This window comes from Doryrhamphus excisus, chromosome 1, assembly GCF_030265055.1.
Source record: "Doryrhamphus excisus isolate RoL2022-K1 chromosome 1, RoL_Dexc_1.0, whole genome shotgun sequence".
NCBI classification, from domain to species: Eukaryota; Metazoa; Chordata; class Actinopteri; order Syngnathiformes; family Syngnathidae; genus Doryrhamphus; species Doryrhamphus excisus.
This window is the reverse complement of record NC_080466.1, coordinates 9,083,417-9,094,824: the sequence shown is the minus strand read 5'-3', so window position 1 is coordinate 9,094,824 and position 11,408 is coordinate 9,083,417. Positions and strand designations below refer to the sequence as shown.

The following is an 11,408-nucleotide window of genomic DNA, read 5'->3' as shown; positions in this document are numbered from 1 at the left end:
AAACAATACAGCATGCCGGATGTTTGCATCACTCCTGTACAATTATTTGACATAGCGGAAAATCTGTGACATACAGTATATGGTATACTATACTTAAAAATGCACAGTTATGCAAAATTGCATCTTGTCAAAGCATCTTCCTGCTAGAAAATCTTGAATGAATTGACATGTGAGACAGCACTATTTTTCCCCCTGCATGTAGTCATTAAACATCTTTCTATTTAAGTTTCTATTTTGAAAAAAATGAATGATTTACTATTTTAACTGAATGAAAGGAATGGGCAACCACTGTAAATAAAAAAGCCTTTTAAATAATATATTTTCACAATTGTGTATGCTTTCACACAACAATATGGCATCCAGTAATCAGGCAATTAGATGCGTGGCAGTATCAGCGTGGTCGTCTAGTGTGACAATTGTGACAGCTGTGGGAAGTGACAAGTGTGAAATTTCACACCCCTGCCTTGCCATTTCGGCATGCACCATTTACACAAGCGTAGTCCCTGATATGATCTCTGAATGTGCGGCAGGGCAACTTGTTCACCCCATTCTGTGTCTGTACCATTCATAGAAAACAGCAATCTGGAAAAAAAATTGACAAAATCCAATGTACTTCTTCTCACTTCTCCCTTTGTCACAAAAAAGGTCACAAAAAGTCAAAGAAAATGCAAAACACAAACAGGTTTTTCTGCTGTCTCATGTGATGTCATGCATGGACTGTTGAAAGCTTTATGCAACTTTCCAGGCATATGTTTTCTGAAAACATGTCAAATTTGGAATAGTGAAAAGAGCCAAGACATTCCCATCAGTCATGTGCATATCAGCAGTCATGTTTTATTTGGGCACAGTATCAGTGGACACTTGTAGATAATGTACGAGACTGTGCGTACATGCACCGCAGCATACTAAAAAGTAGGAGTGTAATGAGATCCTCATGTCATAGGATCTTTTGATATTAAAACATGACAAGATTTCTCAAAAAAATGTCTTGTGAGCGCCAGGCCTGGGATGATGAAAAATACATTAATTTATAAGAATAATAATTGTCCTGGCTTTAATATATTGGCATGTGCATGCCTAAAATGAGAGGAGAATTGACTCTGTCCATTGCTTCAGCACCATAGTGTGTTTGTTCCAAAAACAACAGCATGAACAGAGTGAGCCCTTTTGTCAGGCATACAGTCTCGGTGGGAGGAGGCGTGGCCGGTATCATACAACTATTATATAGTCGAAATTAAAGTAGTGGATTGCAATATATTGTCACATACAATATTTTGTATATTTTTTTCAGTGTGCTTTTCTTTAAAGTGATCCTAAAATCTCGTCTCATCTTGTAGACTCAATCTTGTGTCTCCTCTTGTGGACGGAGTGTCTTGTGACACCCCAACGAGAAGTGTTTGTTCATTCATTCATTCCTTTTCTACTGCTTTTTTCCTCATGAGGTTCGTGGGGGTGCTGGAGCCTATCCCAGCTGTCTTCGGGCGAGAGGCGGGGTACACCCTGGACTGGTCGCCAGCCAATCACAGAGCACATATAGACAAACAACCATTCACACTCACATTCATACCTATGGACAATTTGGAGTCACTAATTCAAGTTGCCATTATCCTAGCATGTTTTTGGAATGTGGGAGGAAACCGGAGTACCCGGAGAAAACCCACGCATGCACAGGGAGAACATGCAAACTCCACACAGAGATGGCCGAGGGTGGAATTGAACCCCCGTCCTAGCTGTGAGGTCTGCGCGCTAACCACTTGACCGCCGTGCAGCCCGAGAAGTGTTTGTAATATTTGAATATGAAGTTAGATAAGATAACCGACATGTTAGATGTCGTTCATTCATTTTCTCACGGGGGTCGCGGGGGTGCTGGAGCCTATCCCAGCTGTCTTCGGGCGAGAGGTGGGGTACACCCTGGACTGGTCGCCACCCAATCACAGGGCACATATAGACAAACAACCATTCACACTCACATTTATACCTATGGACAATTTGGAGTCGCCAATTTTGGAATGTGGGAGGAAACTGGAGTACCAGGAGAAAATCACGCATGCACGGGGAGAACATGCAAGCTCCACACAGAGATGGCAGAGAGTGTAATCAAACTTGTGTCCCCTAGCTCTGTCCACTGTGCCAATTAACCTAACATGCATGTTTTTGGAATGTGGGAGGAAAACCCACGCATGCACGGGGACAACATGCAAACTCCACACATCGTGCGACCCATCAGATGTTGTATTGCATCTAATTTGCTGGTGTACCTAATGAAGTGCCAATGAGTGCGGCTCCATTGAGCGGTGTATAAATTGTCATGTGTAAAGTCAAGTAAAGTGCAGCATGTGTGCATGTCTGTTTATAGCCTTTCTCTCATCATCATTATGTCCCCACAGACACATGGAGCGTACTTCCTGTGCTCTTTATTTTCTCTTATTAGTTTAATTGCCGCTGAACTAGTCGGGGACGTCCTCTCTTGTGACAAACCGGAGCCAAGTTTGTAATGTCCCTCCATCTGTCTTCTCGCTGCACTAAAGAGAGACATGACGCACACGCTGTGCACTAATCTACAGCATTTTGGTTCTATCATCACTCCAAAATTAGACAGTCACCATCATTACTTACGCAAATTCTTTCTATTCATGTCAGTAAAGTTGCGGATTGAGATATCATTCACTTATTCACAGTTTTTTATTTCCACACACACATATATATATCTATAAACAATCTTTTTTTTGTATAACCAATAATCTGGAAATTTCTCTCTTAATGCTTGTCCACGGGATATTGTTTGTATATTTCTGTAGTGTTAACTAGAGCCTGTGTCCATTTATTCTTTGGTTACTGCTTATCCAGTTCAGGGTGACAGGTGAGCTGGAGTCTATCCCAGCTGACTTTGGGCGACCAGTCGCCAGTCAATCACAGGACACGCAGGGCTATTCATATACTCACATTCACACCGATGGACGGTTTGAACCCGTGTGGTTGTTTCAAGAAAGGACAACCATTAACACAATGAAAATCTTAAACCTCTAATTGCATTTTTATGATATACTGGACATAGAGTAGTACTGTTTTGATAGCCTTTGTGTTTGTTACTTTGTCAGCAGAATAACCAAACAAACTACGCAACTAATTTCCATGAAGGTTTGCAGAGGGTTAAAGAATGGAATAGAGGCATGGATTCAGTTAAAATCTCCCTTTTCATTGTTATCCTGTAGTCCACTTGCATTGGTGTCAAGTGGGAAAAGGACCCACCAAATCCTCCAGATGTATCTGAAACCAGGACCGAGCATTTTTTTAGGAATGATTCACCTTTGACAGAGGTTTGCTCTCGACTGTGCCATTGTAGCATTTTTTCCTTTTCCCGTGCTTGATTGTGTGCAGTCAATCAAATAAGCTGTATTCTTTATTTACATCATATGTTCAGATCCACCGGAAAGTCTTATTGGAACATTTGCAGCACATTCAATTGTCTATTTACATGAAGTTAATCTCAGTGTACAACAGACACACCATTAATGTGACAGGTAGCTGAGTAAAACATTTTGTTGTCCATGGCATGGGAGAACCTAAATGTGGCAGCTTTGTGATTAATTACAGATCATCTGACTCAGGCACTTGAATGGACTCTAGGGTGATTTGGGGCAGGATCAAGTGGGTGCCATCGGGTATCCATCCCTGAGCTGTTCTGTTGAAGGTCGGCCGCTTAATTCCCAGCTCCTGGAGCTCTGGGTATTTGGGTGGATTGAGGTCCAACTCCGGAAGTTTGAATGTGATTCCTCGGGGGACTTTGTCGAAGCCGCCATAAGGGGTCGCAACTCTGTAACGTACACCACACTCTATATCCTGTTTTTTTACAATAAAACACACACCTGTCTTACCGGTTAAAGCATTTGTACTCAGGAAGTTCAGGTCGAGGGTCCATGGCGGGCATTCTCATTTTGAAAGTGTCAGCAAGGCCTGGGTCATCGCGGATTGCCTCCTCCCATGGCGAGTGGTAGGATTTGGGCATAGTGGAGGCATTTAACGGCTCTGCATTTGTATCTGTCAGAGAAGCACACATCAGAGGACAATTCTAGTCTGAATCGGTAGGACAGCTCTTGTCTGTTTATCTGTACTGGTACAAAGAGTATGTATACCAACGACTTGGCGCTGTTTCCTTAAATAGGGCCCACAACCATGCTTTGTCTGTAAAATATCTCATGAATTAGAAATATGTGGTATTAAGCCAAAGTTACCTCACGGTTTCCACTACATCCTGGGTTGAAAGTGAATAGAGCGGTAATGTTGAATGAAACCATAGTTTAAATTTGTTGTGTTGGGAGATTATTTTGCTTATGTTAAGAAATAATTCTCAGATCTTTGTAATTAGAAATTCATTCATTCATTTTCTACCGCTTATCCTCACGAGGGTCGCTGCGGGTGCTGGAGCCTATCCCAGCTGTCTTCGGGCAAGAGGCGGGGTACACTCTGGACTGGTCGCCAGCCAATCACAGAGCACATATAGACAAACAACCATTCACACTCACATTCATACCTATGGACAATTTGGAGTCAAGTGGGAGAAAAACGTAGTACCTGGAGAAAACCCACACATGCACGGGGAGAACATGCAAACTCCACACAGAGATGGCCAAGGCTGGGATTGAACTTGAGTCTCCTAGCTGTGAGGTCTGCGTGCTAACCACTCGACTACTGTGCAGCCCGTAATTTGAAATTAGAACAATTAAATTGGTCTAACGGCGGCACGGTGGTCGAGTGGTTAGCGCGCAGACCTCACAGCTAGGAGACCAGGGTTCAATTCCACCGTCGGCCATCTCTGTGTGGAGTTTGCATGTTCTCCCCGTGCATGTGTGGGTTTTCTCCTGGTACTCCGGTTTCCTCCCACATTCCAAAAACATGCTAGGTTAATTGGCGACTGCAAATTGTCCATAGGTATGAATGTGAGTGTGAATGGATGTTTGTCTATATGTGCCCTGTGATTGGCTGGCGACCAGTCCAGGGTGTACCCCGCCTCCCGCCCGAAGACAGCTGGGATAGGCTCCAGCATCCCCCGCGACCCTCGTGAGGAAAAAGCGGTAGAAAATGAATGAATGAAATTGGTCTAACAGTGCTTCCCAAATAGTGGGTGATGCCCCACTGGGGTTTGGATTGAGTTGTGGGGGGATTTCATTGTCAGTTATTTTGCTCCGGCTATTGTTTGCAAGATCAGCAGACAGAAAATAGGTTCTCGATATACACCATGTGAGCTCTAGTTCAAGGCCTTTACTTTCAGGGCGCTTTAAAACTAAACATAGACATTTTGACTATTCCAAATTTGACTGTTTTCAGAGATTACCATTGAAAAATAAATTGTAGTTTCCTGGTATGTACACTTTTTCATATAAAAACACCACTGACCATGATGTAATCATTTATGTACCACATTATATACCACAACAATGTAGCAGTTACGTTTGCAGCAACAGAGCAAAGATTTGGGGTTTATGATGGGATTATGAACAGAGAGCGTGCTTAGAAAGCTCTTAGCCTTGGCAGGCTGACTTGTCCATCATTATGAACTTAGGTCTTAAAATAGCGCATACTTGAGGTGTACACTTATCATGTAACATGTCCACATGGGATGACACCCCTTCAGGACTAAAGCTGGGAGCTTTGACGGATTGCCCAAGATGAAATCTTGTAATTAATCATCCTTTTAAAAAAGATTTTACAAACTAAACAGCCATTGTTGAATATGATATGCGACAAACTGTGCTTCTCTCAAATCGCTTCTATCCAAGCCCTTATGACTCGACAGTGTGTTGTCGTTTTTTTATGACAACATTACATAATCGCTAGCTCATGCTTGAATGTTTGGCAGTAGGTCTTATTTTTAGCCCACAGTGGAACAGTGACAGTGGAGGAAATATGGGCGACAAATGACCAGAAAAACTGATACGGCAAATACTGTATGACGCAACAAATGAATTATATGTGAACACGCTCAAATCCTTACTAATGCTGAAAGCACATCTCCACATACTAAAAGTGGAAAGCCTTAAATCAGAGGTGTCCAAAGTCTGGTGCGTGTGCCATTTGCAGCCCATAGCTTTGTGTTATTAGCATAGTCTACAAATCCAATTAAGCAGAACCCACATTAGTAGAACTTGAGGACATGAGGACATGGCTCTTGTACCTTTATAATAAAAACTCTGTTTGTGTAGCACTCGCCATAACATCTCACCCCTGGTGCATGCAAGTATGGAAATAATTTTCTGACCAAAATTTGTGAATGCTGAATCGCAAATGTGCGGGAATCCACTGTACACAGAATGGCAAAACAGGAGCTTCATTACCTTGAAGTGTCTCATCTGGATTAGGAGTATTTCCATTGGTTGGTGCCTCCACTTTAATTTCAATCATGTGTGCATTCTCAGTTAGAATATCATTCTGCAAGACACAATAAAGTTCACTGTAGCAGTTTTGCATATAATCAACCCAAAACCCAAAACTTTGAAGGGGATCTATTATGCAAATTTTTCTACCCTTTGTATTGAGTTACACACAATAACCCGTGCAGAAAACTTTTTAGATTTTACAGAATCTGCACCTATTCCAGCTGTATTTCCTTGGATTTGTGCTTCCTGCCAAAACGGTCTGGTTTAATTTATTCCAACCACGACCCACTCTGCTGTGATTGGTCCCACGCCCAAAATGCTTCCTAACTATGAACCATATAAGGAAGTCCGCCCCTCTGTGACATCACAAAGTCACATTTTTACCACGCCTTTTGAAACCAAGCGTTTTGAGCCATTCCAAACTCACTTCCAAATGTGTAAACTTCTTTATCAGAAACTTTGTCATCGTTTAACATGAGAATACAACATTCTAACTACATTTATAGGTCAGAAAAGTGGAAAAAGCATAATAGGTCCCCTTTAAATACAGTGAGCTGTTTTGGTGACTGTTTAGTACAACAGGTCTGTTGTATTTTTATTGTTAAGCTGCAGTACTTTGCAAAGGTTTTAAAACAAAATTGCATTATGGCATCAAAGAAACGGTCCAGCTTCAAAATCATAACTGTGCTATTCAACTGTTTATTGTTCTCTATGAACCAGGAAGTAGCCTGTTTTTGTTTCCATTTTGTTTACCAGTCAGCTTTGGTGGAGGTCAGAGTCATGGCCAAATATATTGGCATGCCGAATATTCCAATATGTTTGGTCTTGTCTTTATGGAAAACAACCAAATCAGTTTTTACAGCGATTGGTAAAAACATATGTAATAGCAGTCGTAGACCTTTGCATAGTTGTCATGATTTCATGTACATTGGTGAAACATATTTGTAGTTAGACACAGGCAAACACAGGCAAACAACTAAGTAGCTTGTCATCCAAGTTTCTGCACTTTCCAAAGCATATATATTTGATAAATATCACTATTTGTTGTTTCAGTGGCAGACTCACATCAAGCAGCGTGTTGGCCTCATTTTGTATGCTCTCAAATGTGTACTTTTCTGATCGTCTCTGGCGCATCTTGAAAAGGCGAGAGCCTCTGTTGGAGAGCAGCGACAACTCCTCCAGCATTATGTCTTTAGGAGTGCTGTGCTTCTTTCCCAGATCCATCACGTCCCCTGTAGAGCAACAACGCAAATGTAAAACATATCATGTAGTTTACATACAATACATGTATCACTAACACAATGTTACACGTTGCATTGTAACTTTTTTGTCATGTATTTCTGCAAGAACAGCATTTTGTAATGACTTACCGAAGCTGTTACACAGCAAACGTGGAAATAGCCACTGAGCTCAATATTATACTACCTCCAGAATTTAACGCCAGCATGGGTAGATGGCACAGAGTAATGCCACCTAATGGCCTGTCACCCAGACACAGGACTAACCTAACACCAACATTTGCCCTCAAGCTTTAGAAGCTGCTGTCTTATCAACATTTTGGCTCATTGTGCCAGTCGGATATTAATAAACACATTATTTTACTAATATTAATTCTGACTTTTAAATGTTTTTCAAAAATGATTTTATGACATTAATACCACAAACTCCATTTTCCTGCCATCTGTCCAAGTTTTCAGTGTTTTCCAGTTTTGTATTGAGCATAATAATGCTTCCTGGAGGAGTTATGCGATAGCAGAGATCCGCTTTGATGTGACTTGACTTCCAATAGCTGACGTCACGTTCTAGCAAACTACTACTACATTTTCGTATGCCAATGCTTTTATTATTATTATCATTATTATTATTATTATTATTAAACTTCTGTGTTGTTTTTTGCATACTGTCTCAATTTTTGTACAATGATAAAGGCTGTTGGCTCTGTACAGTATCATTAAGCAAAATTGAGTGCCTAAAAAAAGCACCCTAGGCATTGCTGGCTCACTGTTCGTGCATCTTTTATTGAGTATGACTGCTCAATAACCCACCATGGGGCCAAGAAAGTTGTGAGTGCAACCATTTTGATAAAGAAGGTGAAAAATACATTTAAATTTGGTCTCACACCAGGATGAAAGGGAAGTCTGCATCAACAATATGTTCCATCCATTTGGTATTTTTAATTATTACATTGTTTTCTGCATATAAAACTATAATTGTTTTTTTTTTAATTTGAAAATATTTTTGGGTGTGTGGGACATAATTAAATTAATAGTTATTAGTTAAATAATCTATTATTATTATTATTATTATTATTATTATAAAAAATCTATTATTATGACCATCCCTAATATTTTTTATGACCATCCCTAATATTTTTCATTCATTCATTAATTTTCTACCGCTTATCCTCACTAGGGTGGTGGGGGTGCTGGAGCCTGGGCGAGAGGCGGGGTACACCCTTGGACTGGTCGCCAGCCAATCACAGGGCTTAATGTAATTTATGTTAATTTACTTTATTATTAACTATTTTTCTAATTTAATTTATATTAATTTACATTTGTTTTTCTACCTATTAAATTTCTGTACATAATTTCTAAATTAAGTTAAAATAAATAATCCAGAATTAAATAAATGACCACTAAAAGGCTAGCGAGTGGAGCAGCCAACTCTTGTCAAGAATAGCAGATGAATGATGGCCATAAAGTAGCCAACAAGAAGGACAACATAAATTTAGGCATTGGAATGTGTTTTCATCAGAAGAATGGTTTCATAAAAAGTTCCATGTCATATTCTGTAAGCCCTGTCATGGAAAGTGAGTTACCGCCATCCCTGAGAATTACTTTCGAATACACTCAACGCCGTCTCATATGCAAACGGTGACCGAATGTCCACCAGCTGTCCCAGACCTTCATAGCTGCACAAGATCCCACCCCTGTCCCACCCACTGACCCACCCAGAAATAGAGCTTTGTAAAGGGCAAAGACAAAGGATTGGCCTCTATAGGTGGTAAATCAGCCCCTTAGCTTATTTATGGCAGATAGCAGCCCTGACATTTTGCACTCATATCCCTCAGAGGGATATTGACTTGCAGCAGTGTGTCGGCTCGCTGAGCCTCGGCTATATGCCATACCATTGGTACCGTGGACTTCTCGACAAATAGCTGCTGCATGCTTCTTCTTCTCTCCAGCTGGCATTGTACAGAATTGTGACATTGTGGACTTGGCAAGGTTGTCAGAGTGCGGCAGGAGTACTGGAAACAAATATAGGACCTTAGATGTGGTTGTTTGGACTTTTAAACATGACAGCATTGACTAGCCAAAAGATTAACTTGGAGAAACCGGTGCCATTTTCAATTAGTTGTCACAGAGAAAGCCATAAATCTATCAATTACAATAATAGAAACTGAAACGTTTACTGTCAGAGTATCAAATTCACAAAAACGTTGTCAGCGATATTATACTATACTACAATACACCACACTAAAATAAAAATTATGAAATATTACAATTATATTAGTATTACAGTAGTGACAAATTAGTATTTTTATTAATAATTTTATAGGACAATGTTTTGTCATTGCATGTGTTTGAATGACTGGAGTGGATGGCTATGGTATTCAATTGTCCGAGAGGTTAATGGGGTTGTGCCCCGCAACAACTCATTAAATGCATCCAAAATAATCCCCCAAACCATTATGCATACATTAATATTAATTAATGATTTAATTAATAAGAGTAATTCTTATTATTTGTTGATTTATTTATTCATATTATTAGTTTTCTGTTACAATTATTAGGTATTTTTTTCTTTTACATAAATTGACTTTTAATTAAATTCATTAAATCATTTTCATTGCAGTGTGATAATAATATACAATATTTTTTTTTACTTTGAACTGGTATAAAATCTGTGGTATTGTGGTATTGTGGTCAGATTAAAATCTATTACATAATCTCATGGTATGGTTATAATATAATAGGACATACGCACACAATTTTTAGTTTAAGTTTAAGTTGTCAAGCTGGTTGAATGTTGGTATATGTTAGCATTGTAGTGGTAACTAAACATTGAGATGTCATGCATGAATATGAAGTCCATGCAAAAATGTTTCTTATTAATAGGTGCTGTGACATTTGTTTTCTTCCTAAAAGAGATTACTACATTATTTTGAATGTGAAGTCATCAGAATTTGTTGGATTTGAAGTATTGGGGCACAATTTCAGGAAAATAATCATAACTTTCTTCCCAAATAAAAGGAAGGAGTGTATAAAGTCAAGTTATGAAATATTGCATATCAATTAAACACATATTAATTGGAGACGAATGCAATTCATAGATGGAGTTAAATATACAAAAAAACACTGTAACAAAACACACACTGTCCAATAAACACTGTGTGGTCCTTGCTTACCTGTGATAGTGGTGTCCCGAGTGTACAAGCAGTATCCTTGAGGGGAAGCGGGCGACGCTCAGAGGTCAACCAACAGTCGCTGGTTTGATCTTCCCTGATCTTCACACTCGTGGACACTAAAGCCACACTGCCAGTGTGTCTCTGTGTCTGTTGTGAATGGAATGCAGCTTACATCAATAGGCTAAATATACCCTGACAAACACTCCAAAGCAATCTCAAACGCCACAGGGCATGGAGAGCTTGCATGTAGAGGATGGAACCGGACACAGGTCCAATTATGATCATTTGTTGGGGAGATGAGAGAACCTCCCATCCCCTGCTAGTGATAAAACTATTTTCTTGTGTCAGGGTCAACGTACCTGAAGGAATGACACTAAAACCTCTGAGGCAACATGTCTTCAAGTTCAAGATTCATCTGCCTCTTGTGGACTCATATTATTCTTATGTGGGATTATTGACGATAGATAATGTAGTACAGTGCAAAAGTCTAAATCCACCATTAAATATGTTGTTTTCAAAATATGACCACATACAACTTGATTATCACGGACCTCCATCAACTGGTGAGTTAGTTACAGTAGCAGACTTGTGGTTTATTGACTATATGGTTTATGGTAATGGTAATG

At 39.8% G+C, this 11,408-nt stretch overlaps 1 protein-coding gene across 2 annotated transcripts; it reads right to left on the bottom strand.

The window, feature by feature from the left end:
• Nucleotides 1-3,387: 3,387 nt before the first annotated feature.
• myoz2b (myozenin 2b) lies at nt 3,388-10,920 on the bottom strand. 2 transcript variants are annotated; one of them, XM_058077147.1, is made up of 6 exons: nt 10,783-10,909; nt 9,502-9,621; nt 7,440-7,606; nt 6,333-6,426; nt 3,876-4,038; nt 3,388-3,814 (listed from the first exon to the last, which is right to left on the bottom strand). In XM_058077147.1, the coding sequence occupies exons 2-6, from the start codon at nt 9,581-9,583 to the stop codon at nt 3,589-3,591; spliced, it is 732 nt and encodes a 243-aa protein (XP_057933130.1). In that variant the 5' UTR covers nt 9,584-9,621; nt 10,783-10,909; the 3' UTR covers nt 3,388-3,588. The 2 variants fall into 2 exon arrangements, with proteins under 2 accessions (XP_057933130.1, XP_057933140.1); XM_058077157.1 differs by lacking the exon at nt 9,502-9,621 and having other exon boundaries at nt 10,783-10,920.
• Between the last annotated feature and the right edge of the window lie 488 nt (nt 10,921-11,408).

Coding starts and splice junctions, on each gene's coding strand:
- myoz2b (XM_058077147.1), bottom strand. CDS start 9,583: ATGTCACAATTCTGTACAATGCCAGCTGGAGAGAAGAAGAAGCATGCA. Junction 6,427..7,439: donor AGGCCAACACGCTGCTTGAT/GTGAGTCTGCCA, acceptor TGTGTCTTGCAG/AATGATATTCTAACTGAGAA. Junction 4,039..6,332: donor TCCAGATGAGACACTTCAAG/GTAATGAAGCTC, acceptor CTTCTCTGACAG/ATACAAATGCAGAGCCGTTA.